A 27,991-nucleotide genomic window follows, 5' to 3' on the forward strand; every position below is an offset into this window, starting at 1 on the left:
AATGAGAGGAATTTTAACAAACAGATTTTGCTAAATTCTTATCTTCCACACCTCTTTCATATTATACTATAGTTATCTACAGTGATACCTCCTTTAGAAAATAGCAGGTCCTCTAAATTCTTTTAGGCAATTAGGGGAAAGGTCAAACGTTCTTCCTGAACCTTCTATTTCTTAAAAATAATCAGCCAAGTGGTGCCTAGATGGCTCAGTGTTTAAGCGGCTGCCTATAGCTTGGGCCATGATCCCATGGTCCTGGGATCTAGCCCCACATTGGGCTCCCTGCTCATTGGGAAGTCTGCTTCTCTCCTCCTGCTTGTGTTCCCTCTCTTGCTGTCTCTTTTTTTGAAATAAATAAATAAAGTCTTTTTTTAATTAGCCTAAAATTATCCACATGCCAAAGCGATTCATTTCTGGATGGCGAATTTTGCGCCCTTCCAGTGTCTCCTGAATTGTGGATCAGACCTCTTTCCACTTGTTATTCTCTCAAAAATATCCTTGAGTTCAAAGAGAACTTGGAAGTCACCTGGTCCACCTCCAAACTCAGTGTAAGATCCCTTTGAAAGTACCTCTGGCTGGAACTTTAATGAGAACAAAATGCACCCTCTGGGCAGAGACAGTCAAGGGGTATAGAGCTGGGTGATGGGGTGGCACACTTCTGTGTTCTTCCTTTGGGCAAACACAGTCCTGCCCCGGGATCTTGCTTGGCAAGTAGAGCACAGGCTGATGAGAACCTGCTCTAGTACTCCTCAGGGACCTTGGGGCAGCTCACAATCTGCACAGCCATACTACTTTGGGTAGCCATCTGGCTTGGGCTGAAATGATATGGGTAACCAGGGGCTTGCTGACTGGGCCACAATTATGCCGATTCAGTATCTTCCATCCGTCCCTTCAGTCTTCCTTTTTATGTGTGCCTTCTCCTTCTTTTTGGTGGCCCTCGGGTGGACAGAACTGCATTAGTTCATGACACACTGTCATCATGGGTTTATGCATGGCCTAATTCCATCTAGGTGTTTAGTTCTTGTCAATAATGTGGTAAACATCTGTGAGCCTACCACCCCAAATGAAGCACCACACCAGTTGCCCCATATCCCATCTCCCTGCCCTGCCCCACTGGTGAGAACCATCAAAAAAGAAGTTTTAGTGCATTTGTGTGTGTTTTTTAACCCTTTAACCACCTTTACCCCTTTTGCCCACTCCCAGTACATGCCCCTTGCCTCTGCCAACCACCAACCTGTTTTCTGTATCTGTGAGTTTGTTTTGTTATTGTTTTGCTTTTTAGGTTCATTTGTAAGATCCTATTTGACTTTCATCTAACTTATTTCATATATGTATTTCTAAAAAGCATATTTTAAATTTTTGTTGTTCAACTTTTTAAAAAGGGGTATGTTATTTGTCATCTTTGGGACTTTGTCCACTTAATATTGTATTAAGACTCATCTTAGATTCATTTGACCATTGTGTAATATTTTCCAATTTACTCATCTGCTGTTCTACTAATATGCATTTGGGTTATTTCCAGATTTTGCTCTTGTGAATGCTCACGTGTGTATTTCCTACTACGCACATGAAGATGTTCTCTTAGGCATTTATGTCCTGAGATGAACCTTGCAGGCGAAGGAGGTGTGCGACTGTGATGTCTGGGGATGGGGCCAAACTATTTTCCAAAGTGACTGCTCCAGATTATCCTCCCACAAGCAATTCTATGGATTCCATTGTTGTTTCCAAAACATTTACATTTTTAGATCCACTCCTCTAGCCAAAATCTTCATCCCTGAAATGGAGTCATTGATGGAAGTCCTGAACTTTTGGTAATAATAAAGTACTTAGGAGAGTCTTCTACTATAGCAGCTGCTCAAATATATTGGAACCAATTTTTTACATCTCCTTGTCTCCCCTCTCCACACTGAATATTCCTCAGCTCCCAAATTTTTACCTTCCTGACCACTTGTTTCATTATGACTTCAATTTACTGATGTTCTTCTTAAAATGTAGGTAGCCCCAAGGGTACAACCCAGTGCCTTAGGAGTGCTCAAATGACAAGGGCTCTTGTTTTTATGGGGGAGGGGGGGAAGAGAGCTACTATTGGCTTTTATCCTTCCAAGACACTTTGTTGGTTTCATTTTAAGGTTGTGGTCAACAGAAATACCCTTAAGTATTTTTCACATGAGTTAAATACGAAGTATTTGTATGTATTTACATAAATATAAAGTATTATTCTCAGATTATTGTTGTTATGCAGGTAACTATTTGAACCTAGGCACGGCCACTCTTTATTATTCCTGTATTTTAGCTTCTTAGTTTCAATCTGCAGTTCTGTTTCCCAGTATCTTCTTGAATCTTGTAGGTCATCCAGTCTTTTCCCATATTTGAAATGCATATCTGTTATCCTTCATTCAAGAAATGAAAGCAATAGGAGTACATGCAAGACATGGAGTACACTCTGTGCTTGCAAGGTGTCCCTGAATAAGATTTTCCAGCCAGCCAGGCATTCCCTTGGTTAGCTTATCAGTCAGCCCACACCTGGTCATTTCATCACAGGGCAGCCTGGGACACTTCCTCAAGGGGACCCAGTCCTGGGTAGCCTGGCTCTACAGCGCTTTCCTTATCTACCTGCCCCGCAGCTTGATCAGATGGAAATAGTGTGACTTGAGCATGACATGTTTAGTGTCTTTAAGATCTCCATTTCCTTTACTAAGAAATCAAAGCCTATTTTTAAAAACTTTTTTCAGAGTTTCTTATAAGTTGTGTTACCTCTAGGGTAGTCTCACGGCAGAGCATTCCAAAGGAAAACTTAAAAAGAGACTCAAGTGTGTAGCAATGGGGCATTTATTTAGCATTTTTTCATCTTAATACTTGCCTCAGAGTCCATTCTTCAAGACAACTAACTTTCAGTTCTCACTGGGGTTTGCCTGAAAAACAGGCCATTTAGTGGAGCCCCTGTTGGGAAGGGACCCTTACTGCCGAATTTGTGACTAATGGACTAGGGAGAGGAAGGGGAAAAGGATATGATCCCAAAGCATGTTTACAAGAGAAACAACAAAATACCCAATTCTCATTTCCTCTCTCTTCCCCTGGGAATGGAGTTGATTCCAGATTCCACATCAAGTTCCTGTGCAGATGTCGGAATGTTTCTTGCTCTTTTTGGCAGCTCTGGGCATATGATGGGTAGTGTTCATTCTTGGTGCAAGCGATATCTCACATGGATTAGGGAATTTCCATAACACTGACTTCCTTTTTAAAAATAACATTTACTGATGTTTTTCTGATTATAAACGTATTACAGTCCCTTTATAGAAAGTGTAAAAATTAGGGAAGACTATAAAAAGAGGAAGATAAATACTGGCTATAGCCTCATTCTCCAGAGCTGTAGCCACACACATATAGTTTATTTGCACGCTTGCACACACATGTGACCAGCAGGAGCTAAGGGACTAATCACACAGTGATTTTGCCTTCATTTCCCATGGTCCTTTGAACCTGCTCATTGGGTGGTTCTTCCTTCACTCCTGAATGAGCAGGTGAGCACAAAGTGTGACCACTCTAGTCCCTGCATGATACAAAGCCCTGTTGTCACTCTTGATTTACTACACAGTATCAGTCTGATGCTTAGAATGTCCAGTTCTGTATAATATCAAAACTGAATTAGGTTTAAAGTGTAATCTTTTTCTTATCTCCTCCAGGATGGTTTCTTGCCTGTGAAGAACTAGACATTGGGGCTGCTTCTTCCCTCCCTATCCCTCCTCCCCAAAACATGTTGGGGAGTTTTACCCCTCTGGAAGCAGGGGAGATAAAAATGGCTGGAAGGTTCCTACTGCTCAACTTCACACTTTGGGGGCCAGGCAGACTCTTGTTTCCTGGTCCCTTTGGTGGTTTCTTCAGAGCAGCCCATGGGAATGTTCTAGTATGCATTCCTTGTGTTGGTGACTGACTCTTTCTGTAGCTTGACTGTCCATTCTGGGGGCTTTTTGCTGGACAGAGTCCGGGCTCTTCCACATGTCAGCTCTTTCTCACATGTAGACCACTTCTGGCCATAGGAACTACTCAGCCATTCTTGGTCTAAACAGCCTGTGGTTGTCCCGGCTGAAACCAGGGTGGAGGCAGCTCTCCTCTGCCTGTCCACCAAGTGCACCGGCCAGCCTGTCTATACTCTATTAGGAGTCCTATGCCATAGTCACTACCAACGGGGGCCTCACAAAGAGTTTAAGTGAATCTGTGCCCCTTCTTCTGCTAGACCTGAGATGATTGAGTCACGCTCTGTCTCACACACCCTTCACAAGTAAGAAGGTTGTCTTGCCACAAGAAATCCCCTTAGATCTCTTCTTTCTATTTCATCGTGAGTGGTTTGAGTTGAGGACTTATTAGGGTTTTAAAAAATCAATTTTAGCTAAATGCCTGAGTGTACAAGTCCCCTGCAATGCGTGTCTCTCAATTCACTTTGCTATCTGATGTCTGTTGTGTTCATGTCTCATCCTGTTGTAAAGGTACTACGTGGATGAGTGGATTAAAAGATTGATGTATGGATAGGTGGGCCAGAGGTAAATGGACAGGTGGATAGACAGAAAGACAACATGTAATATGGTAATTTTTATCATTTTTTCATCATAAGTATACTCTTTAATTCCTATTCCCCTTTTCCCCAATCCCCTACCCACCTCCCGTCAATAACCATCAGTTTGTTCTCTACAGTTAAGAGTCTGTTTCTTGTATTGTCTGTCTCTCTCTCTTTTTTTCCTGTGCTTGCTTTGTTTCTGAAGTTTCACCTATGAGTGAAATCATATGGTATTTGTCTTTCTCTGACTGAGTTATTTTGCTTAGCATTATACGTTCTAGCTCCATCCAAGTCATTGCAAATGGCAAGATTTCATTTTTTGTATTAAAATATAATGTATTATTTGTTTCAGGGGTCACTGAATAATATTCCATTATTAGGCTGCTCCCATAGCTTGGCTATTATAAATAATGCTGCAGTAAACATTGGGATGCATATATCTTTTTAAATTCATGGGGTCTTTTTTGTTTTTGTTTTTTGGGTAAATACCTAGTAGTGTGATTACTGGATCATAGGCTAGTTCTATTTTTAACTTTCTGAGGAACCTCCATACTGTTTTCTGCAATGGCTGCACCAGTTTGCATTCCTACCCACAGTGCACCAGGGCTTCCTTTTCTCCACAACCTTGCCAATACTTGTTTCTTGTGTTGTTGACTTTGCAATGTAGTATACTTTTTAACAACACTAAGCCTGGAATCCAGCTAATTAGGTTATAACCCTGGGCAAGTTATTTCATCTTTTTGTGCCTCGACATCATCAACTGTAGGATGAAACTATTCATAATGTTAATAACAGTACCTGCCTTATGAGATGCTTTTAAGAAATTAATGAGAGAATGCATATAAAAAGAATTGAGTGGTCCTGGCACATAGGAAACACTCAAGAAATAATTAACTTTTATAATCACATGTCCATTTATCTAAACTTAGAATATCATAAACATTTTCACACTAAAATATTTTGAAATAAATGTTGTAAAACAGTTTCAAACACTTTTTGGATGTTCCAGAATTCATTTAACCATTTCCCTTATTGGAAATTTTGGTTGTTCATAATTTTTATCTATTCTACCATAAGTCTCCATCTGTATGTGGTAACTTCCTTAGAAGGGATTCTAGACCATTGTAACCAATACTCAGCCCTCATGATAGTTCCTGATATATATATATATTTTTTTTTTTAAGATTTTATCCGTTTACTTGTAAGACAGATTGCAAGTGCAAGTAGGGGGGCGGGGGGAGCAGGCTCCCCACTGAGCAGAGAACCTGATGCGGGGCTCTATCCCAGAACCCTGGGGTCACAACTTGAGCCGAAGGCAGAGGCTTTAACCCACTGAGCCACCCAGGCACCCCAGTTACTGATATTCTTAACCAAATCCCTAATATTTTTAACCTAGAAAATTTGTTGGTTTAGAACTATATTTAGCTGTTTACAGTGCACCTGGGTGGCTCAGTGGGTTAAGCCACTGCCTCTGGCTCAGGTTGTGATCCTGGAGTTCTGAGGTCAAGTCCCACATCGGGCTTCCTACTCAGTGGGGAGTCTGCTTCTCCCTCTGATCTTCTTCCTTCTCATGCTCTCTCTCTCTCAAGTAAATAAATAAAATCTTTTTTTTTTTTTTTTAAAGAACTATATTTAGCTGTTTCCACTTGCACTTATTGGATGGTTAGGGAAGGTAAGCACCTTTGCATGTGTTTTGGTCATACGCATCTTGTGTGTATACATATTATCCCTAGACTACTTCCCATTGCAATATTATTGTTTTCCCATTAATTTCTGTGAGTTGTCCATCTATTAAATATATACATTTCTTACTTATTACATTTTTGGGAAATAATTATCTCAATGGGTTTTAAAATTTAACTATGGTGAACCTGATCATAAAATAAAATCACAAGATAGTCTGGGGATGGGATTACTCAATAAAATAAAATGTGCAGATTATTATACTGTCAGGCAACTAGGCAATTTCTTTCTGCTTCTCCCTCTAAAACACCAGATTATTTCCCAGGGCCTTGAATCTGAGCCTGCTGCATAGTTTATAATAATTCTTTTAGGTACCTACTATTTTACAGCTCACATAGAGTGAAGGTGTTAAGTGATTTTCTTAAGAGGTGATGGAATTTTTAGAATCTGTGGTTGAAAGTAGGAATTTTTGGCTTCTAATTCTGCATTTTTAGACTTGCTGAATTTTTCTTTTATCATTTATTCTTCATTTGCACATTTTGGACCTCTTCCCTAAAGGAACCTCTCAATTTGGCCGCATAACCTTGGTGTTTAATTGTACAAGAATTGCCTTTCTTGTTCCTTCATTTTTCTTCCTCTATACCCGGGCTTGGGTGGCTTCCCATAGGAAGAGGTAGGGCCTAGAACCAGGCAAGAGAAACATTATATGCCACTGTTAAACCCTGCTGCTTAGAAGTTAAGAAAAAAAGAAATAGCCAGGGAGGGGGGTTCCTGGGTGGCTCAGTCAGTTAAGTGTCTGCCTTCAGCTCAGGGATCAGTGGGATAGACCCCGAATCAGGTTCCCTGTTCAGAGGGGAATCTGCTTCTCCCTCTCTCTCTGCTCCTCCCCCACTCCTGCTCTCTCTCACACTCTCTCAAATAAGTAAATAAAATCTTCAAAAAAAAAAAAAAGGAAAAAAAGAAAGAGGGATGTAACAAGAAACCAAGCAGAAGCAGAAGCTGAATGATTATGGTGGGAACTAGAGAAAAATAGTGGAAATCATTACTTGACTGCTTCCAACACCATGCCATCCATGCTTTGTATTTTTTAATTCCACCATGCTCCAGGATTTCCACTTTCAACAAGACATGCACTTGGATACCATGCATGTCATGAACCTCTTCTAATTAGGAAACTGGAATAAGCTTCTATTTTTAAAAAATATAATGTGTCATAAATATAATGTCAGTGCTGACAAAACACATCAAAAACATATCTGGGAGATGAGAAGTTGAGTCAGAAGTAGCTATGTTATTCAATATTTTAATAGCATTTGCTACCAAAACCTTTAAAACAAAAAAATAAGGTAAACAAGTAAATAATAAAAAGTGAAAATGACTATCACATTGGAAAAAGAGGAAAATAGTTAAATTATGGCAGCTCACATGCTGGACTCTTATGCAGCTATTTCTTGTTTTTAGAGAATTCTTAATGACAAGGGGGAAATGTTTATGGTACGCTGTAGAGGGGAGAAAGTCAAAAGCAAAACTGTACACATGCTAATTGTATGACACCAGTTGTTTCCTGTGCATACCCACAGAATCCACACACATATGGAGGCTTGGGGAAAAAAAAAAAAAACTAGAGGGGCGCCTGGGTGGCTCAGTCTTTTAAGCATCTGCCTTCGGCTCAGATCAGGATCCCAGGGTCCTGGGATCTACCTGCATCAGCCTTCCTGCTCAGCAGGAAGTCTGCTCTCTCTCTCTCTCTCCGTCTCTCTCCCTCCCTCTTTCCCCCTGCTGCTCCCAACTGCTCATTCTCTCTCTCTCATTCAAATAAATAAATAAAATATTTGAAAAGAATAAAAAGAAAAAGAAGGGGGGGAAAAAGGAAAGAAAAGAAAAGAAAAAAAAACAAACTGGAAAGGGGCACCTGGGTGGCCCAGTCAGTTAAGAGACTGACTTTTGAAACAAGATGGGATTGGGAGGGAGACAAACCATAAGTGACTCTTAATCTCACAAAACAAACTGAGGGTTGCCGGGGGGAGGGGGTTTGGGAGAAGGGGGTGGGATTATGGACATTGGGGAGGGTATGTGCTTTGGTGAGTGCTGTGAAGTGTGTAAACCTGGTGATTCACAGACCTGTACCCCTGGGGATAAAAATATATGTTTATAAAAAATAAAAAAATTAAAAAAAAAAAAAAAAAAGAGAGAGACTGACTTTTGGTTTCAGCTCAGGCCCTTATCAGGATCCTGAGATCTAGCCCTGTGATGGGCTCCACGCATAGTGGGGAGTCTGCTTCTCTCCTTTTCCCTTTCCCTCAGCCTCTCCCCTCCCCCATGCATGTGCTCTCTCTTTAAAATAAATCTTAAAAAACTGGAAGGAACCACACTAAACCTCATTTAAACCACACTGAGGTTTAAATGGTAGTTTCCTCTGAATGGTATATTTTTGTCCCTATATATGTCTGATTTTTTCCAAATTTTATTTGCACATATTTTCTCTATAATAAAAAAGGGAAATACAACTGAAACCTTATAAGAGGAGAAACTGTAAGTTTTATTTCTAAGTTTTCCAATTGCAGCTTTAAGTCTGTTTTATTCTTTTAGCTTGTGCGTTTGGTTTTTCCTGATCTCGGCACCCGGAGGCTAGGCACGAGAGGAAGTGCCAGGTAGGTTTATCGTTTTTGTTTTATTTGAAATGTTAGAATAAACAAACATTTTGAAAAATCACAAAATGGGTGACACAAAAATGCAAAACTAAACAAAATAGAAATATCAATGCTACCAAAGAGTTCCCATAATTCACATGAAATCCTACTGCCTGGAATAATTTGGGTGATACTAGAACTAAATATTAGTCTCTACTTTCTTAGTGATTTTGTTAAAATATGAAAGTGTTTTCTTGTTTCAACACTTTAAGCGTTTAGACCTGTAGATGTCTGTTGACATATTTAAATAATTACACACATGGAGTTATAGAACTGTTTTAATTATTCTTTGAACTAAAATTTCTAAGTATTCACCTAATTAGCATATTTGAATTATTTTCCAGAGACCAGGTACCCAGACTCTATGTATTTTTAAAACAAAAGGAAATTCCAGTGTTATCAGGTGCATCATGGTGTAATTGTCACTCAATTACTATTGTTATTTCTTTTAAATCAAGAAAAATCAGGAGAAATCAGTTAGATCAGAAAATCAGTGAGAAGGGATGGAAGCCAAATTAGGAAAAGGGCCTGCTACCCATGAGGGAATAAAGACAGCTGAAACGTTTGCCAAACTAAACATTGGGTAATAGTTCATTTGAAAAAATTTTGCTCTGCTGCTGTGAGCCTAGACAAGCAGCTGCATTTTCCCAGCTCAGCAGAGTGCCTGGGCTGCAGAGCAGGAACTGACTGCCTTCTTGGGTTTGTGAGAATCTGAGTCTAGTTCTCGGTGGAGGGAATGTGGATGTCGCTGCCCTTCGCTTTAAAAAGGTTCACAGCGGTGGCAAGAGGAGGCTTTCTCTGTCACATGTCTCTGAGATTGGAGTGTCTAAGCTGGGAAAGCAGAGTAGAGCATTTATGATCCCATTTTAAAGCTAATGTGTATGAAATAGTATGAAACGGTCTACCTAACAGAGCTGATAAATGGCATTGTAGATAAAACTCAGATCTTTATTAGCTAGTCTATTCTGTGGCTTCTGTAAAGCATGTCAGTGGTTTGACATGATCGTTAAGACAACCTTTATTTTTCAGGTATCATTATGATGGAATCTGTATCAAGAAAAGCTCTTTCTTCTATGCCCAGTATTGTTACCTTCTGGGTGAAAAAAGGTACCACAGGTTAGTATCTGTCATTTAAGTATTTTGGCCATAAGTCACAGTCTGATGAATATGAGATGCACTCATATTTTAGTTGACTCTAACTGTATTTTTGGCTGTTCTGCTACTAATCCTTCTTATGGATGGAAACATACACATCCTTCAACACGGCTTTGACGTGGGCAGTATATCAGACTCTGGCAACATCACTGGCCAGAGAAAGGCATTTCCAGTCCATTTTCTTGGATACTTTTCCTTATAATTATCATCTCATTTTCCAAAACCATTTTTCATTCATTCTTCCCAACTTCTTGGTTAAATATGACAGAATTGGCCCCTTCTTTCTTAAAACTTCCTATAGCTCTTAAGACTGCTTTATCCAGTTTCTTCCCAAGTGACCCTTCTTGTCTCCTTACTGCTCCCCTCCCCTTAAGTGCAGTCATCGTCCTGAGACTCAACCAACGGTGCTCTTCCTACCCCTTGGTCCCAAGATATCTCATCCTTCTTTAACTTTCACCTATCACTGCCCGCCCACGGATGACTTCCTCCTCCTAAGTCGTTTTCCATGGCCCTTTCTCTCCCACTTCCCAGCCATTGCCCTCAGGCTGTTTGCTGGATATTTTCATTTACATGACCCATTGGCTCTTCATATTTAGTATGTAGAAACCTACATTTTTAAAAAAGATTTTATTTATTTATTTGACAGACAGAGACCATAAGTAGGCAGAGAGGCAAGCAGGGAGGGGATAGGGGGAAGCAGGCTCCCCGCTGAGCAGAGAACCTGATGCGGGGCTTGATTCCAGGACCCTGAGATCATGACCTGAGCTGAAGGCAGAGGCTTAACACACTGAGCCACCCAGGCGCCCCAGAAATCTACATTTTTAATCTCCCTCCAAATCATCTCTGCCTCTTGACTTCCTTATTTCAATATATGCTACTAACAGAAGAATCTAAACAAAGTGTCACCCCACAGCCATCCCTAGCTAGATCGGGAAGGAGAGAGTCAGCCCAGAGATGGCTCCAAAGCTGCCATGGTCATTCTGATGAGCGCCTGAATCAAAAAAGAGGCAGATCTCAAAGACCTCTCCAAGGCAGGGTCTTCGGTTGGTTGACTCAGCCCAGCCTGTCCCACTGAAACCTCAAACTTAACCTCAAATAAAGTCATTATGCTCTTCTTCCAACCAGCTCTTCTGCTTCAAAGTCTTATTCATCGATTAGTCACAAAGACGGAAAAATTACATCAACAAAAATAGAGAAGTTAAGGAAGGGAAGAAATAGGAGACTTATTTCGGTTAAGGTTAGAACTCTCCTTTGCAAATGTATTCTCTGGCTTGCTGACCCATACACTCCTGAAAGGCTAGAGCCGACATCTCTTTGTTTGCCCCAGATCACCCAGCAGGCTGTTTAGAGTGTCCCGCAGCATGACCAGACCAGCACTCAGCAGCCGTGAGAGGCCAGGAGTGTCCTGAGATCTCTGGGTCCATGTCACACACAGAGTGAGGGTCTAGAACAGGTCTTTGTGGGGGGAAAAGAACTGTGTTTTATCTTCAGCAAGGAAGAGGAGGGCTGCCAGGAGACACAGATACAAACAAGGGTGACATTGGCTTATCCATAAGATAAGCCCAGGACCAGGAGCTTTTCATGCTCAACACATATTTAAAAATTGATAAACTGTCTTTGCCAGTTAAGCGAGTTTTTTTAAGTACTAAGATTTAAGGTAACTTCCTTATTGATTACATTCCACATTTTTAGAAATACTAAATATATCTTAAAATACAGAAATATAATGATACACTATTGTTAATAATCTATGAAGCATGCAGATGAAAATGTCTTCTGCTTTATTGTATCTTTTATACAAGAACCTGTGTGACAAATTCCTCTAAAAAATCAGGTCTCAAAACAGGGGTGCCTGGGTGACTCAGTTGGTTAAGCTCGGGTCATGATGCCAGGGTCCTAGGATAGAGCCCCATATTGGGCTCCCTGCTCAGTGGGGAGTCTGATTCTCCCTCTGCCCCTCCCCCTGCTTGTGTGTTCTCTGTCTGTCAGATAAATAAATATAATATTTTTAAAAAATGTTTTTAAATTAGGTCTCAAAACAAAAAAAACGTTATTTCTTTAGTGTTCAGGTAATAAAATCTATATAACTCATCCATTCATTTATTTGTTCATTCAACAAATACTTGAGTTCCTACAATAAGTCAGGCCCTGTTCTAGTTACTGGTGATTAAGCAGTAAACAAAAAAACAGGGCCTCCCCTCTCATCAGTTTTAGTGGGGAAGACGTAAAACAATAAAAATGGAACAATAGCAAAATTAATCTGAAAATAATAAAATGGAGTCATGGGAAGGCCTCTTTGAGAAGATGCCTTTTGAGAGAAAGGTGAAAAAAACAGCCAGCGAAGTGAGGATCTGGGAGGACAAGTATTCCAGGCAGAGGAAAGAGCAAGTGCAAAGGACCGGAGGCAGGGATGAGTTCAAAAAAACAGCAAGGAAATCTGAAGGTGGAGTTTGGCGAATTACCAAAAGAGTGGGAGGAGTGGAATCTGAACATACAAGTAGAACCTCTAAGTATTGGCAAGGAGGTTGGAATGTTATTCCGAGTGTGATAGGGAGCCACTGGAGAGTCTTTTCTTTTCTTTTCTTTTCTTTTTTTTTAATTTTATTTGAGAAAGATACAATGAGAGAGAGCATGAGCAAGGAGAAGGTCAGAGGGAGAAGCAGACTCTCTGTGGAGCTGGGAGCCCGATGCCGGACTCGATCTGGGACTCCGGGATCATGACCTGAGCCGAAGGCAGTCGTCCAACCAACTGAGCCACCCAGGCGTCCCCCACTGGAGAGTCTTAAACTGGGAAGTGAAGCAATCTGATTTTTTAAAATTTTTAAAAATTTGAGTAGGCATGCCTATTATATTTGTTTCAACTGTACAACACAGTGATTCAACAAGTCTATACATTCTGCTACACTCACCACAAGTGTAGTTCCCATCTGTCACCATCCAGGGCTATTACAATGCTTCAACTATATTTCCTATGCTGAACCTTTTATCCATGTGACTCATTCATTCCATCACTGGAAGCCTGTACCTCCCACTCTTCTTCACCCATCGTGCCCATCCCTCATCCTCCTTTTCTCTAACAATCACCAGTTTGTGCTCTATTTGTAGCTCTGATTCTGCTTTTTGTTTGTTTATTCATTTGTTTTGTTTTTTAGATTCCACATGCAAGTGAAATCATATGGTATTTCTTTCTCTATCTGACTTACTTCACTTAGCATAATAACCCTTCATGTCCATCCATGTTGTGACAAATGACATGATCTCATCCTTTTTTATAGCTGAGTAATATTATCCATTGTGTATATATACCACATCTTCTCTATCTATTCATCTGTCAGTGGATACTTGGCTTGCTTCCATATCTTGGCTATTGTAAATAATGCTGCAATAAACATAGGAGTGCATGTATCTCCTCAAATTATTGTTTTCCTTTTCTTTGTGTAAATGCCCAGCAGTGGAATTACTGGATCATATGGTGTTTCTGATTTGTGTTTTAAATGAAGATCCTCCCAGCAACCATGCTAAGACTGGACTGTGCAAGAAAATGGGAGAGGAGGCAGAGTGACCAGCTAGGAGACTTGTTCAGCAGCCTGGCAGAGCTGGCCCATTGAGATTTCTCACTGAAATAAATTTAATTCTCTCAAAAATGCAGCATAGGGGGCGCCTGGGTGCCTCAGTGGGTTAAGCCTCTGCCTTCAAAGAGGCAGCATAATACTCTGCAGTATTATACATGGATAAGGGCAGAGACTCTGAAACAGCCTGCCTGGCTCTACCACTAGTAAGCTGTGTGATCTTAGGCAGGTCATTCAACCTCTCTGTGTCTCAGTTTCTTCATCTATTAATAATAATAATAATAATGGGGTGCCTGGGTGGCTCAGTCGGTTAAATGTCCAACTCTTGATTTCGGCTCAGGTCATGATCTCACAGTTGTGAGCTTGAGCCCTGATTCACTCTCTCTCCCTCTGCCCCTCCCCACTATGTGTGCTCTCCCTAAAAAAAGAATGAAGAAAAAAAGAAATTTAAATAAGGAAAATAATATCTCTTCACAGGACTGTTGTGAGGATTAAATGAATTAATACAAGGAAAATGTTTGAAATGGGACCTGGCACACAGTAAGCACTTAATATGACTCTAAGCATATTGCTCTTGACCTTGATATATACGTTTTATCATATCTATCATTTTTTCCGTGGTATTATGTATATGGTTGTTATTTTGGTCATTGTATTTTTCAGTTCTATCATTCCCATTTGGTTCTTTGGTGTAACTCCTACTTTTTTGTGGTTTTCTGTTTTTTCAATTGTTTTAAGAGAATTTATAACTACTTGTTAGAGAATTTTTATAATGATCGCTTGAAAATCTTTGTCAGATAATTCCAACATCTAAATCATCTCAATATTGGTGTCAGTTTGTTACCTTTTCTTATTCAAATTGTGGCTTACCTAATTTTTGTTATTAGGGGTTAGGTCCTGTTATTATTACCGAATTCTTGTTATTTCTTTTCCTTCTTAGCTTCTTTCCTCCCTCCCTTCCTTCCTTCTTTCCTTTCTTCTTTCTCTATAATTGACATACAATGTCACATTAATTTCAAGCATACAACATAATGATTTGATGTTCTCATATGTTACAAAATGATCATCACAGTAAAATCTAGTTAATATTTTAATATTAATAACTTTGTAGTTACAAAATTTTTTCTTGTGATGAGGACTTAAGATCTACTCTCTTAGGGACCTCTAAATATGTACTATAATGTTATTAATATAGTCATCAAACTGTATATTATACCCCCAGGACTTATTTATTTTATAACTGAAGTCAAAAGGTACAATCTGTTCTCTGTATCTATGAGCCTGGCATTTTGCTTTTTTTGAGTGTGTTTTTTTTTTTTTTAAGATTCCTCCTATAAGTGAGACCATGCAATATTTGTCTTTTTCTGTCTGACTTACCTCACTTAGCATAATATCCCCAAGGTGCGTTCATGTTGTTGCAATGGCAAGAGGTTATTCTCTTTTATGGCAGAATAGTATTCCATCATGAGGAATACACACACCACATTTTCTTTATCCATTCAAATGTCAATGTACATTTAGATTGTCTCGTATCTTGTCTATTATAAGTAACACTGTGATGAACATGGGGGGCAGATATCTTTTTGGGTTAGTGTTTTCATTTTCTTTGGATAAATACCCAGAAGTGAAATTGCAGGATAATATGGTGGTTCTATATTTAGTTTTTTGAGTAAATTCCATATTGTTTTCCACAGTGGCTGCACCAATTTACATTCCTACCAACAGTGCACAAGGGTTTACTTTCCCTGCATCCTTGACAACATGTCTTTTTGGTATTAGCCATTCTGACAGGTGTGAAGTGATATCTCATTGTGGTTTGATTGCATTTCCCTGATCGCTGCTGATGTTGAGTATCTTTTCATGTACCCATTGGCCATCTGTATGTCTTCTTTGGAAAAATGACTATTCAGATCTTCTGCCCACTGGTAAACAGATTTTTTTTTTTTGCTATGGAGTTGTATGTTTATATATTTTGAATATTAACCCTTTATTAGAAATATGATCTACAAATATTTTCTTCCATTAAGTAGGTTGCTTTTTATTTTGTTGATGGTTTTCTTTGCTGTGTAGAAGGTTTTTAGTTCCATGTAGTCCCACTTATTTATTTTTGCTTTTCTTGTCTTTGCTTTTGGTGTCAAATCAAAAAAAAATTATTGCTAAGATTGATGTCAAGGTGCTTACTACCTATGTTTTCTTCTAAGAGTTTTATGATTTCAGGTCTTACACTCAAGTCTTTAAACCATTTTGATTTCATTTTTGTAGCATAAGGAAGTTTTCTCTTTTGTTACATATGGTTGTCCAGTTTCCCTAACATCATTTATTGAAAAGAACATTGTATATTCTTGGCTACTTTGTTGTAGCTAATTGACCATGTATGTGTGGGTTTTCTACTAGCCTTCTATTTTGTTCCATTGATCTACATATTTTTCTATTGTATCCTGGGTATTTTCTGTTGATTTTCTATTGTATCCTGAGCATTTGTGTTATGACATTATATTTTTTATCCTATTTAAATCTCCTTTACCACGGTTTAGGTGGAACATGTAGGTTCTGGCCTATTTTTGTGTACTATTGTCCCAAAGACAGTTTAATTTTCAGAGCCCTTGCATCCTGTTCTGGTTTGCTTCATTCTTCTGACATTGGATGGATATATGATCAATTCCTTACTGGTGCTACCTATAGGAGCTGAACCTGCTTTGCTGGTCCACTTTCTGTGTGGAATGCAGACAGCCAGAGTGGCTGAGCCTGGGTTCTTTTATGGTTGGTGTCGGGCAGGGAGATACCAGGTTCTGCTGGCATTGTTCCTTTGGATAGCATGCCTACCCTTCTGTGCTCTATTGAATTGGCTAAAGGATTCAGTATTGTCTATGCAGGTGGATTAGCCCACCTGTCAGTGCCCTGGATGTGGAGTTGGAGGGTGGATCATCTCACCACGATGTTGAGGCTGCCACTGTGGTCCGACTGGGTTGCCAACCCATGCTCCAGAAGCAAGGTTAGCAGCCCACTCCAGGTTTCTGTTAAGCTTCCTTCTCCTATTCCTTTGTTTAGGGAGTGCAGATTTTTCTTGGGATTTATGTCTATGCCTATTGACAGTTCGGGGCTATAGTTCTCTCCAATATCCAGTCCAGCTATGTATAGGACATAGAAAGAAAACCCAGGACACTCACCACACTGTGGCGAGAAGACTCTAGCAGTTCACCTTCTTCTTTCCAGGTTTTGGAGCCTTTTTATCATGACCCACTGTAAAAGTTCCAGGGTATTTATTTGTATTAGAGGGAGGCAGAAAGGAAAAATGAAACTACACTATCTTGTTCCCTGTACATCATCCTAGCTGCCTCAGAAAACTTCTGAAAGTAGACCGTATATATATTATAAATTGATGTTACCAATAGTTGGAATGCTTGATGATATGATTGTGCCTAACAAATTAAAATATGATGAATTAAAATATGATGATGTAGGGACTTTTGGTTGGAAAAAGATGGCATAGATACATTTTTTTCTGCCTCTCCCTGCTAAATACAACTGTAAACACTGGAAATAATGCAGGAAGCAAAGGAAAACTCTGAAAGGTGGTAAGAAGAAAATGAGCTGGTTGGGGACCCCAAGGACTGCACAACCAGCACAGTGATAGGGCGCTCTGTATCTTCCCCCAATCACCCAGACCCACTGTTTCCCAACCCCCCCCCCAGCAAGATAAGGCATCTGGGTAGACTCATTTCTCCTCTAGTTCCTCTAATAATATTAAGCAAGGGGCAGCAACAGGGAGTTCCACCAAAAATAAACAGCTAGAGAAAGCCTTCTCATTATTTGCTGGGTCTGAGACACCTTTTTTTTCACCAAGAGATACACTAAAGAGTGTGAGCTAATCTGTCAAGGAGACTGAGCTATATAGTAAGTGGCCTAGTCCAGAAGCCTCTGTCTCCAGTGTACCCAGAGGCAGCTGGGGAGCACCATTGGAGGGAACCCTTGTCCCACAGAGAGAGATCCCCCAGGCAGTCTCGGAAGAGCCCTCTAGCTCCCTCAGGCTGCACCATCTGGGAGGTTGGGTGGCACAAGATAAATCAGGCAAACCAAAATAATATATTCATACTTATGGCTAAAAATACTACAGAGATATAGTAAGGATATACACTTGGAGCATAAGAGGAAAAGAGGCAGAGGTCTGGAGGAATCTATGTGCAAGCTTCCATATGCTCTTGCTCTCTCATGAGGACCACAAAGAGCACACTTCTCTGTGTAACAAAAATACAGCAACACATATATATGGGTCTGCTCAGGTAGGCCCATTAGGAGACTCCATGCTCAAAGTTTTTATTGGGAGCTGGTCATGAGGACATTCTTCCTAGCATGCACCAAAATGACAGTTTCCCAAAAAGAAAGTATGTTATTCTACATAAACTTTATTGTTTGCACAAACAGTCTAGGCACAGGGAACTACTCTTATCAGTTAACTGTTGACTGGGAACACGCTGGGAACCAAGTTCCCAGACTCCAGCCAAGGGCCAATCTTAGCAGAAGGCCTTTCTAAGGAGAGCAGTCTCAATACCACTATGTTATCTCTTTTCTGCACAATTGTATGGCCCTGTGAATATGCGAAGAAAACATTGAATTGCACTCTTTAAATGGGTGAATTGTATGGTATGTGAATTATCTCTCAGTGAAGTTGTTTTTAAAAAAAAAATCCCAGCAAGGTTTTTTGTGGGCATAGGCAAGCTTATTCTAAAAGTTCTATGGAAAGGCAAGGCCCTAAAATAGTTCAAACAACCTTGACAAAGAAGATTAAGTGGGAGGAAACACTACTGTAATGTAGCTACAGTAATCAAGAGAGCAGTGTGGTTTTGGTGGAGACACAGACACAGATCAATGGAACAGAGTAGAAAATCCAGAAATAGATCCACTCAAATATGCTCAACTGGCTTTTCACAAAGGTGCAAAGGTAATTCAATGGAAGGAGACTAGATTTTCAACAAATGCTGCTAGAAAAACTAGATATCCACATGTGGGGGGAAAAAAAAACACTCACAACTAAGCTTCACAACTTACACAAAAATCAACTCAAAATGGATCATAGACTTACTTTTAAACCATAAAAATATTAAACTTAAAAAAATGGAAAATCTTGGGACCTAGAGTTAGGCAAAAATTCTGAGACTTGACAACAGAGTAACAGTTCATAAAAGGAAAAGCTAATAAGTTGGACCTTATCAAAATTAAAAATTTTGTTCTGTGAAAGACTATGAAGGGGATGGAAAGATAATTTACAAATTGGGAGAAAGTATTTGAAGTTACCATATCTGTCAAAGGACTAGTACCTATTATATATAAAGAATTCTCAGACCTCAGCAATAAAAAAAAAAAATCCATTTAGAAAATGGGCAAAAGACACAAATATTCATCTCACTGAAGAAGATATATACACGTGGCAGATAAACACATAAAAGAATCATCAGCATCATTAATCATTATGGAAATGCAAATTAACATCATAATGGAATATCACTGCATACCTGTCAGACTGACTAAAATAAAAAAACAGCAGCAACCACCAAGTGCTGATGAGGATTCAGAGATGCTGCATCACTCATACACACATTGATGGTAGGAATGCAAAACAGTTTGGCAGGTTTTTTTCTTTTTTTAAGATTTATTTAAGAGAAAGAGAAAAAGCACAAGCAGGGGGAGCAGTACAGGGAGCCTAATACAGGGCTAAGTCCCAGGACCCTGGGACCCCTAAGCCAAAGGAGATGCTTAACCACTGAGCCACCTGGGCAGCCCGGTTTGGCAGTTTTCATACAACTAAACATACAATTAACATCCAAACCATCAATTGTACTCTTGGACATTTATCCAAGAGTACATATGGTTTCACACAGATGAAAAATTATGTCCACATAATAACCTGTACAGGGATGCAACATGGTTTCGGGTTAGGTCATGATCTCACAGTTGTGAGATGGGAGTCCCTTGTCAGGCTCCATGCTCAGTGTGGCGTCTGCTGAGAGTCTCTCTCCTCTGTGCTCCTCCTACTTGTGCTCTCTCTCTAAAATAAGAAATCTTTTCTAAAATAACAAAAAAATTAAAACCCATACATAGATGTTCATAAAAGCTTTCTTTAAAACAGCCAAAAATTGGCATCAGCCTGATTTGCTTCACTGGGTGAATGGTTAAACAAACTCTGGTATAGCCATACCATGGAATATTACTCAACAACAAAGAGAAATAAACTATTGTTATAACAACTTGGATAGATCTCTAAATGCTGAGTGAAAAAATCCTGTCTCTAAGGATTCCATATCTTTTGATTCCATTTATAAAACATTTTGAAATGACAGTTTTTAAAATAGAGGACAACATTGGGGAGGGTATGTGCTATGGTAAGTGCTGTGAAATGTGTAAGCCTGATGATTCACAGACTTGTACCCTTGGGGCAAATAAGACATTATATGTTAATAAAAATAATAAAAAATAATAAAATAAAATAAAGTAGATGACAAGTTAGTGGTTGCCAGAGACCTGGGGGTGGAGAAGAAAGAGATGGCTGTGGTGATGAAGGGGCAACACAAGGATCCTTGTGATCGGGAGTTCTCTATGTTGTCTTTGGTGGGATGGATACACAAATCTCTATAGGTGATAAAATTGTAGAGCACTAAATACACACAAAAATGAGTTTAAGTAGAACTTGGGAAATTTGAGTAAGATCAGTGAATTATATCAATGTCAGTATCCAGGTTGTGATATTGTATTATAGTTCTGCAAAATGTTAGCATTGGGGGGAATTGGGCAGAATGTAAAAGGAAGCTCTCCAAATCATCATATGTCAATCTACAGTTACATCAATTAAAAATTTCAATTTCAAATAATTAATGAGGCCTAATCCTACATGAGGACAGTTCCCATGAAGTCTCCCCACAGTGTTCTCCTGCCTATTTCTCAAGGCCATATCTGCAGATGTCTTATTTCTCCTTCTGCTCACACCCATTCTCTCTTCTCACAGAGTTCAGGTCTTTCCTTTATTTCAAAGCATTCTTCGGCACGTTCCGCTGTGTGGAATTTGCAATGGCAGCCCAATTGTTTTTCTTCTGGAGACCTTAAGTGGTGTCATTAGTCTAACCAAGCAGGACTCCTTAGAGTCAAGAGGTGCACAGCAAGAGGGGTCCCCACAGGCCTTGCACTCTTGGAAGTCTTCAACCCCAGTGGGCAGCAGGCAGTTAAGTCGGCTCAAGTGTATTCTTACATTCACCTCCAAGAGCATGATCTCCCCAGTGTTTAAAACACAGAGGGGAAAACCCCAGCAAACCACAGATGAGTTTATTTGTAGTTTCCAAAAGTTGAATGCCCCTGTGAAGCAGGCACTTCTCTATGTGTGGTCTAATTTAAAAAACTTTGTTATGAAACTTTCTTAAGAGAAGAATAGGACTCTGAATGTTTAGGTTTTGTTGACATTGAGTTGCTTTGTTTTTCAAGAGCATGGCTTGTTAGGGGTGTCTTAGAGTGGAATATATTCCATTCCCAGCAACAACCCTCTGAGTTATTGAGAGGTGTGCTTGCTGTTCAAGGGTACTCTGTTTGTCTTCTGCTCCCCTAGGACCTTGTGTTAAGGAAAGACATGGCAACACCAATAAGAGCATTAGCATTAGAGATTTGGCAAGGAACCAGGTTTGGTAGAAAAGGGGTGGCTTTGGGGAACTTTTCTGCCTCTTCACCACCACCACCAAGCACTACAAAGAAGCATATAATCTAATTAAAATAAATCTAGTCTCAATACAAGCCCCTATCTCCTCCATCTTTCCTCCATATTGCTCTTCCAATATGGCTCCAATAAAGCTCATCAGTATAGAAGTACTGATGCCCAGGTCTCTGACATCACTCTACCCCTCACTCAAGCAGAAGCAGCAGGAAGACAGGATCCAGAGCCAGGGACAGCAGCACTGATGATCCCCTTCACTGGCCACCTGAACAGGTGGCCAAGGAGTGAATCAGGAGTCCCACGTCTTAATGGCATTTGCTTGCACTGGGCTGGAGTGGGGGTGGTGCTGAATTTCTCTCAAAATTGCTGAGGCAGCATCTGCCCTGAACCAAGGAGAGACCGAGGTTTGATTTTCAAAGCAAATGAAAAATTTGAGGGGTTTTTTTTTGGAAAAAAAAAAACAACTATAAATATGCAGTGTGCACCATATGAAAAGAACTCCTTCACAAAATCCAGAACGTTTTCCCTTCGGCTCCCCTCTCCGGGGTAACATAATTTTACAGGCAATAGGCCTCCTCAGATACCAATCCTGTTTAGCTGGCAACCAGATTGAGACTTGGACCTGGGTATAATTGCTGACCTAGAAACTCACTGAAGAATTGAGGCCAGAGTATAAAATGCTTTATTATTGTCTGGGGAGAAGCGGGGAATGGAGGGAGAGTGTGTGTATTATTGTGCCTAATTCACTGTTATGCTCTGCCTCTGAGGCAAAATCCCCGTTACTGTGTTCCAAGGAAAACTTTTTTGTCATTTTGCAAATTGATGAATCCCCATTCTACCGAATGTAAGTTCTGAAATCAATTGTTGAGAGTCTCATGTTTCTCTCAGGAAATATGGAAACTAACCCTTGCCCTCATTCCTCCCCCAACAACAATCTCCCTCTCTCCACCTCTTTCTCTCTCTCCCACCCAGCTTTTCCAACTTAGGGTATTAAAAGCCTTTAAAAAGCTTCTAAAATTGTGCCTTCAACATTCTCTGCCTTTGTTCTTCAGTCCTTTGTTCTTCTGCCAGCTCATGAGCTCAGGGGGCTGCCTCAGTGGGCCCTGAGCCTACCGAATCTGAGGCTGTGGGTCCCCAGCTGGCTAGTTGTGCCGACAAAGCAGAAAGGCAAAGGGTTCATCTTTCAGACCACACCCCCCTTAAGGAGAATGAGTTCACAGGGAGCTGTCAGCCTGGCAATTGTGGGCTCCACAGACCTAATGATGTCAGAGAGAACACCAACAGTTCCTTCAGAGTCTTTCTCCAGACCCAGGAAGGGCGTCTTCTCCTTCTGTTTGTGGAGCCATGGCACCCGGCAGGGGATGAGTCCTCCTGGTTCTGAGGAGCCCAGAGGGCCTAACTCTGAGGCACTAATAAGGTGTCCAAGTTGCAACCCGCTTTTTGGCCCTGTCCACCCTTTAGTTTTCAAGGCTGGTTAGAACTTGTTAAGGTTAAAAAAATACACATTACCTGGTTGCTGTCTAGCAGCTCAAGAAACATACATGTGGAGAATTATACCCTAGACTGCACCCTTGTTTGGAAAAGAATTTAAAAGCAGGTAATGCTCCTAAGCTCACGAACACTGGACAATCCAATTTGCACAAAACCTCCTGCACTCTCCCAGCTCCAGCTAGTGCCAGCACTACAAGGCAACGTGCTATTTGCTGTCTGCTGGTGAAGCTTGACTTCTGGTTGCTGAGTTTTACTTCAAGAGGGTGAACATGAATGAGTTAGTCTCTCAGCATTTCCCAGGGTGTTCCCTGCAGTCATCATTTTGCAATTAAGTTGTTCATAAAATCGAATGGGTCAGGGTACAGTTAAGCAGTATAAAAAGCAGCAGCCCCCAATGCAGAATATGACTAATCCACAAACAACACTCAGCAAACCAGTTTTAAAAATAAGGTAGTTCTTTTCTATTTTAAATTTCAATACCTTATGTCTTACTTTGTCCTTCTCAAGTATACTATTTTTTATCCTACATATACATCTCGCAAGATAGAATAGTAGAATGGGTAACAGAGATGAGGCTCTGAGTCAGAGCTGGGTCTCTAGATCTTTGAGTTGTTTCTCTTTTCCAATATATAAAGTGGGGATAATAATTATTATCTACCTACCTCATGGATTGTTGGAAGAATTTAGGTAATACAAAGTGAAGCAGTTAGCAACAAATAAATGCTCAGTGGATTGTAGTGATTAATATCATTAGTAGGAGCAAAATTATACCAAAGAAAGCTTCTTTTGCAATCTTAATGATACACGTCCTTATATGACTACATACATTTACGATTTTAATTTCAGTTATAAAAATATTCATCAAGTTAAGTTCATCTTCTCCTAATCAAACTGAAACATAATTATTCATGTGCTTTGAGTCAAAATTGAAATTAGGTCCCTTAATGATTGGAAGACAAAGCACCTTTGCTCTGCAATTGGACACCAAACAAGTATGGCCCACAAATTAGGTTTTATTACATTTTATCCTCTTACCTTTGTAATCACTTCAAGTTGTTTCACTGCTATTGGGTGATTTGAGAGGACAAATTAAGATGCTAAAATGATGTAAATGAAAGCTTGGATTAATGACAAATGATGTCAAAACCTAGGAATGTGAATGCAAATTGTAGTTAGACTAAAAGAAACTCAAATGCCAAAAAGCATATTAAGCTAACAGTGCATTTGAAAGAGTTTATGGAAGAAAAAAAAGGTGAGTTATGTGCCATATAATCACGTCTCAGCCCTGTTCATACCGGATCCTTCTTTAGCCAAATTGATCATAAAATCTATCTAAAGAAACGGGGTGCCTGGGTGGCTCAGTCAGTTAAGTACCTAGCTCTTGATTTCAGCCCAGGTCATGATCTGAAGGTTGTGAGATGGAGCCCATGTCCAGCTCTGCGCTCAGCATGGCATCTGCTCGAGATTCTCTATTGGACTGTGTGAATTCTGAGCCTTCCTTCATCCCAGGTCTCTCTCCCTCCATTTCCAGGGGACTCTTTGCAGTACCTCCTGGCCCCTCCCAATTCCTACTGGTTAAATCCTGACATCCTGGGCCTGGGCTGGCTTGTACCCTGTGGAGCAGGAGCTGAGAAGACAGTTTACCAGGAACACAAGTGACTTCACTGGGCAGACTTGACTTGGGGTCCTTTCTGAATCATGGGCTTCCCCCATGATTTGGCACCATTGAAGCATCTGAGGCCTCAGGGAATGGTGGAAGGAGGCCTCCTGGACTGGAAGCCCTTCGTTCGTGGCAAGGCTGGCTCTGGATGTTAGTGTGGTTTTATTAGAACCATATTTCAGCAATGACTATGCTTTTGACCACAATCTAATAAATGTCGCAAAGGACTGAGTCAGAAACGCACACAGGAAGTGAGGCAGTGGCAGTGACCCCCAGAACATGAGGCCATCCTGACTGGTGCCCCAAGAGCTGGACTATCACCTCCAATGCTGCTTTGGCCTCCCTACCCTTGTTGCCCCTCCTCTTGAGTGGTAGACCCCACATGTCTACTATAGTCTCCCTTTCGAGCTCAGCCCAGCCTTGTCTTAAGATTAAAGCATGGGGTGGGGCACCTGGGTGGCTCAGTGGGTTAAAGCCTCTGCCTTCGGCTCGGGTCATGATCCCAGGGTCCTGGGATCAAGCTCCGCATAGGGCTCTCTGCTCCGCGGAGAGCCTGCTTCCTCCTTTCTCTCTCTGCCTGTGTCTCTGCCTGCTTGTGATCTCTCTCTGTCAAATAAATAAATAAAATCTTAAAAAAAAAAAAAAAAAGATTAAAGCATGGGGCCAAGGCAGTGTCCATTTGGCCTACTTGGCCAGATCCTCTGGGTGCCAGTGCCCCTTACCTGGGCCTCCATGGATCCCTCTCTTGCCACAAGTCTGGTCTCCATCACTGATCTTCTGCTCACCAGCTTTGTAGCCCGGCTGTGATACTGCCTCTTTCTCTCTCACTAACTGGTGCATACTTTCATGCATCTTTGCTTGAAGGGGGTCTTGGAGACTAGGTAATTTTTTAAATAAATAGATAGGATTACACTGAGCCCAGGCCCATGTTATGAGCCATGGACCTGAATTAAAGGATCCCAAAGGTTAGAAGAGGCAGCCTTGCCATTCTTTTGAACAAGTGAGGTATCACCCTCTGACCAGAAGGAGATAGACACTTTTGTTAACATCTGTCTTTGAAGAGGAGATTTTATTTTTGCTGTCACTGTTGTTTCAAAGAACAAAATCCCCCATTTGTATGCTATAAAAAGAGGGGTGCCTGGGTGGCTCAGTAGGTTAAGCCTCTGCCTTCGGCTCAGGTCATGATCTCAGGATCTTGGGATCGAGCCCCACGTTGGACTCTCTGCTCAGTGGGGAGCCTGCTCCCTTCCCTCCACCGCTTGCCTCTCTGCCTACTTGTGATCTCTGTCTGTCAAATAAATAAGTGCTATAAAAATAAAATAACATCCCAGTGAGAATAGTGGGATTGTGTCCCCTAGTCTGACACACAAAGACCTCTATGTGGCATGGGGTTCGCTTTCAGCCTCCTTTTAACAGTGAGGAGGGTAACCCACCCCTCCTTTCGATGGCTGTTGAATTAAACTCATATACCACATTGAACACGTGGTAGGCACTTGGGAGTTGCAATTACAAATCCTAAATAATTGAGAGTATTGCCCTCAACTGATTGGCTTGCAAAGCTACCAGAATCAGGGTTGGAGCAGAGGGGCTGAACAATAAGGCAGAGGGTTTCCCTTGTTCTTTTAAGTCAAAAACTCAATCTCGTAGCTTCCAGACTTCTGTTTCTAAGTAGCTAAAGGAATATCCCATGAATATGGCTGTCATCATCAAAAGAGTTTCGTAAGTGCTATCCAAGTACAGTCTTGTAATAAGTACCAAACAGAGGGGCTAACTAATCACAAGTGACACCCTCCTGAGTTTATCAAGCTGCTGATATACGGGCATGTAAACTGTCAAACTAACAAGGCGATAGCCTGCCCCCCCCCCACAACATATATTCCCTAACACCCTGTACTTCAACTGTCTTAACTCCCATGCAATGTCTTTGCAGTTATTTATGTGACATCTTTTTTATGGATTGTCATCTCTGTGAGAACAGACTGTCCATCATGATCACAGTTATATCCCCCAAGGCCTAGTGCAATGCCTGACATAGTAGGCATGCAGTAAATATTTGATGAGGCAATGGCAGAAGGATGGATGGATGGATGGATGGATGGATGGGGCTGAATATATTCATACCATGGTCTTGCGTTCATTTCCCAAAGAAAATATATTAGGAGTAGCATATTAACACAATATAGAATTGCTCTTCTTCCAATTTGGTTGAGAAAAGGCCTCACAAGTGATTTTTAGAACATCTCTTAAAGGCTGATGACTATATATTTTTATTTAAATTCCTCTTCTATCAGTCCTTTACTCAGTGAACTTTCATTTCTGATATTTTCTTCTGTCTTTTTTCCTTTTTTTTAAAGATATTTTATTTTTTTGTTTGAGAGAGAGTGAGACAGCACAAGCAGTGGGGTGGGGCCGAGGGAGAAGCAGACTCCCCATTGAGGAGGGACCCTGATGCAGGACTCAACCCTAGGACTCTCAGATCATGACCTGAGCTGAAGGCAGATGCTTAACTGACTGAGTCACCCAGGTACCCCTCTTCTGTCTTCTTTCACTCTAGGTTTTATCCGGTGTTTTATTTATTGTTTGTTGGTCTTGAGGCAATGTCTCAGAACCTGTGTGGCAATGGGAACCTTACAAATTTTACCTGAAGAAACCATCATTGTCCACACCTACCCAAGAAATCATTGAGATATGACAAGTGGAATTTCAAGACATCTCAAATTCTTCACCTACGGGTCTCCTTGCATCATTCATTAATCCATCATGCCATGTGGAGGGGAGGTTGACCAGATCCTATGTTCTGAAACTCTCTTGTTATTGAGCACTCCAAAGTGCAATTTCCATAATGATAACAACTCTTAATGGAAGGTGAAGAGGGTGGTTTTCTGGTAGTTTTGTATCCAGACCCTAAATCTATTTGCCCTATTTTGAAATAGAATATTATGTGGAAATGTTGTGAAGTATTCTGCCCAGTTTCCCAAAACTTAGGTTGGAGACTGGACAGAGACAAACCTTTAGGAGAGCTTCTGGGGATTTGGAGAAAATGGGAGGGGCTGTAGTCTCTGCTTGTGTGAGATGAAAGCCATTGACCTCCATCTCCCCTATGCCCCTGGACTCTGACCTCCTCCCAGGTCTTCCTACCTTGAAGACCATTGCCTTGCTTCCAGAAGCAGAGCACTAGTCTACTGCCTTCCTCTTTGCATGTTTATGTAAGTTGAAACAATCAGGTGTAAAGATATGTATTGACTTAGCGTGGACAGAGCAGCTACAGCTCTGGGGATAGTGGGAGAACTGGGAAGGAGATTCCACCTCTTCTGACATCCAGAAAATACTCATTTCCTGTGCAAAGAGGGTTGTCTCTGGGCTCCCAGAGTCTCAAATACCCAGCATTAAAGGGAAATTATCCCACACCGCATGGAGAGGACTGAATGTTCTCCGTGACATACAACTGTCTTCACTATAAGGTATGAATCTGAGAAATGCGATGTACATCTCATTATTCTCCAT

The 27,991-nt window shown here is 40.8% G+C and overlaps 1 protein-coding gene across 2 annotated transcripts in view; it reads left to right on the top strand.

Annotated features, from left to right (window-relative positions):
* Positions 1-27,991, top strand: part of RFX8 (regulatory factor X8) — a 72,430-nt gene that overhangs the window by 16,246 nt on the left and 28,193 nt on the right. For both annotated transcript variants that reach the window (XM_045077687.1, XM_045077688.1), the window contains exons 3-4: positions 8,822-8,883; positions 9,952-10,038. In XM_045077687.1, the coding sequence (XP_044933622.1) occupies positions 8,822-8,883; positions 9,952-10,038 (149 nt within the window). The remainder of the gene's footprint in view (positions 1-8,821; positions 8,884-9,951; positions 10,039-27,991) is intronic.

This window comes from Mustela putorius, unplaced genomic scaffold (assembly GCF_011764305.1).
Source record: "Mustela putorius furo isolate JIRA1106 unplaced genomic scaffold, ASM1176430v1.1 tig00000224_pilon_pilon_pilon, whole genome shotgun sequence".
Taxonomy (NCBI): Eukaryota; Metazoa; Chordata; class Mammalia; order Carnivora; family Mustelidae; genus Mustela; species Mustela putorius.